This window comes from Tupaia chinensis, unplaced genomic scaffold, assembly GCF_000334495.1.
Source record: "Tupaia chinensis unplaced genomic scaffold, TupChi_1.0 Scaffold141044_1, whole genome shotgun sequence".
Classification (NCBI taxonomy): domain Eukaryota; kingdom Metazoa; phylum Chordata; class Mammalia; order Scandentia; family Tupaiidae; genus Tupaia; species Tupaia belangeri.
The window spans coordinates 283,962-285,960 of record NW_006200910.1 but is presented as its reverse complement, the minus strand read 5'-3'; the positions used below and the strand labels follow the sequence as shown (position 1 = coordinate 285,960).

Below are 1,999 nucleotides of genomic sequence, written 5' to 3'. Positions count from 1 at the left end.
TCCGATATTTTGATTTGCTGGAAATGCTTCAGTATAACCTAGAGGAGCGTAAGAAGTTGCAAGAGTTTGCAGGTACAGATTTAGGGCAGTCATGGGGATCGGGAGTTAAATGTATATGTATCTATTATGCATTTTTATGTACACTATTATATAGTATATATACTATAATGTTTATATATATATAATATATGCTATTATATATTATATATGTATAGTATATAACGGGAGAAGGAGGAGAGTGGCCACTATTCTAGCATCTCAGCCTCTTCTGCTTCATATGTAAATAAAAGGTAGATTCTTGGTTTGATATGTTACATTTTGGGCACGTGTCCTAATTTCCTCTAGAGAGAGGCTAGAAACTCTATTTCTCCAGCAGGGGATGCCCAAATCCTTTGAGTTCTGAAAGCTTGTATCCCCAAAGGACACAATTTCCATTGCTGGGGATTAGGACAAGGTAGACTCACATTGAATTTGGGTAGCCCACCCTGTTTTGTGCATGTTCCTTCTCTCTCTCTCTTTTTTTTTTTTTTTTTTTGAGAGAGAGATTTTGCTATAGGGGACATACACTTACTGGAGAAAAAGAGACAGAAAGCAAGAAATCACCACCCCCCCACCCCCCCGGAGGAGATGGTCACACTGCAATCCCTTCTCCTCTGTTCTCCTCTCAGAATTTTGGGCATGCACGCACACATGCCCAGTGTGAGTTTTAATCCCAGGTCTGAGACTCAAACAATGGTCAACTATGCAGGAGTCCAGCAAAGTAACTGTTATATCATCTGCTGGTCCCATGTTCCTTCTCTTTGAAGGCTGCATTTCAGAGTAGCAGGGCCCTGGGTATAAACTGGGTAGCTACAAATGGCTATCGGGATTAGACAGCAGAAAGCCCACAGTGGCCACTGCACCCAGCTCCAGAAGGGGTTTATGAATTACAGACTCCTCTTCATGTCAGTCCTTTCTAGTGACAATTTAGTCAGAGAGAAGTATGTGAATTAGATAAAAGAGTTTGATATAAGCTGTGAACTATCTGCTTAAAATTACTTTCCTTCAATTTTACCATTTGGAGATTAATTTGGATTAATAAAATTTCTCAAAAAACAAAAACAAAAACTACGGGGCCAGCAGATGGCATGGGTCATTAAAGGCACTTGACTCCCACATAGCTGACCACAGTTCAAATCTTGGACCTAAAAGTGGCCTGCTTTCTCACTTTCCCTCTCTTACTCTCTGTTCCTCTCTGGTCAAATTAAAACAAACAAAGCTAAATAATAAAAGTAATTCTTTTAAAAAAATCTAGAAGAGTTAAGGGCAGTTTCAAAAATTTTAACATGGGGACTGGCAGGTAGTGTAGTGGTTGGAGTGTTAGGCTCCCACATTGCTGACCATGGTTCAAGTCCCGGACCTGGTGGCTTACTTTCTCATTTTCCATTTCTCTCCCTCTCTCTCCAAATTAAAACAAATAATGATTATAAATAAAAATAAATAAATAATAATTCCTTTTTTTTTTTTTTGAGAGGTTTTTGCTACAGGGCGTGTGCGCTCGCCAGACAGAGAGAGAGACAGAGAGACAGAAAGCTAGAAATCACTCCCCAGGGGGGGATGGCCATGCCACAATCCCTTCTCCATTCTCCTTTCAGGATCTTGGGCACGCACACACACGCGCCTGGCATGATTTTAAGCCACCAGATCTGGGACTTGAACTGCAGTCGACAACATGGGAGTCCAGCAGCATAGCTATTATGCTAACTGCTGGTCCCAATAATAATTCTTTCACAAAAAAATTAATATGGATTAGTGTTATCTGAGTATTCTTCCCCATTCCTAGTTGAAATCAACCCAATGTGAAAATAAGAATTACAAGGTTCTGTGTGTGTGTGTGTGTGTGTGTGTGTGCGCATGCACATTGTGTGTGTGTGTGTGAAGCACAAGAAGACAATAAAAGTTATCTGTAACATGGAACTTATGTGAAAATAAGAATTAGAAGGTTCTATGTGTGTGTGTG

The 1,999-nt window shown here is 40.2% G+C and overlaps 1 protein-coding gene across 1 annotated transcript in view; it reads left to right on the top strand.

Annotated features, from left to right (window-relative positions):
* Positions 1 to 1,999, top strand: part of CATSPER2 (cation channel sperm associated 2) — a 26,535-nt gene that overhangs the window by 22,124 nt on the left and 2,412 nt on the right. The window contains 1 exon segment of the mRNA XM_006162870.1: positions 1 to 72. This exon segment is cut by the window's left edge and continues 4 nt beyond it. Coding sequence (XP_006162932.1) covers positions 1 to 72 — 72 coding nt within the window.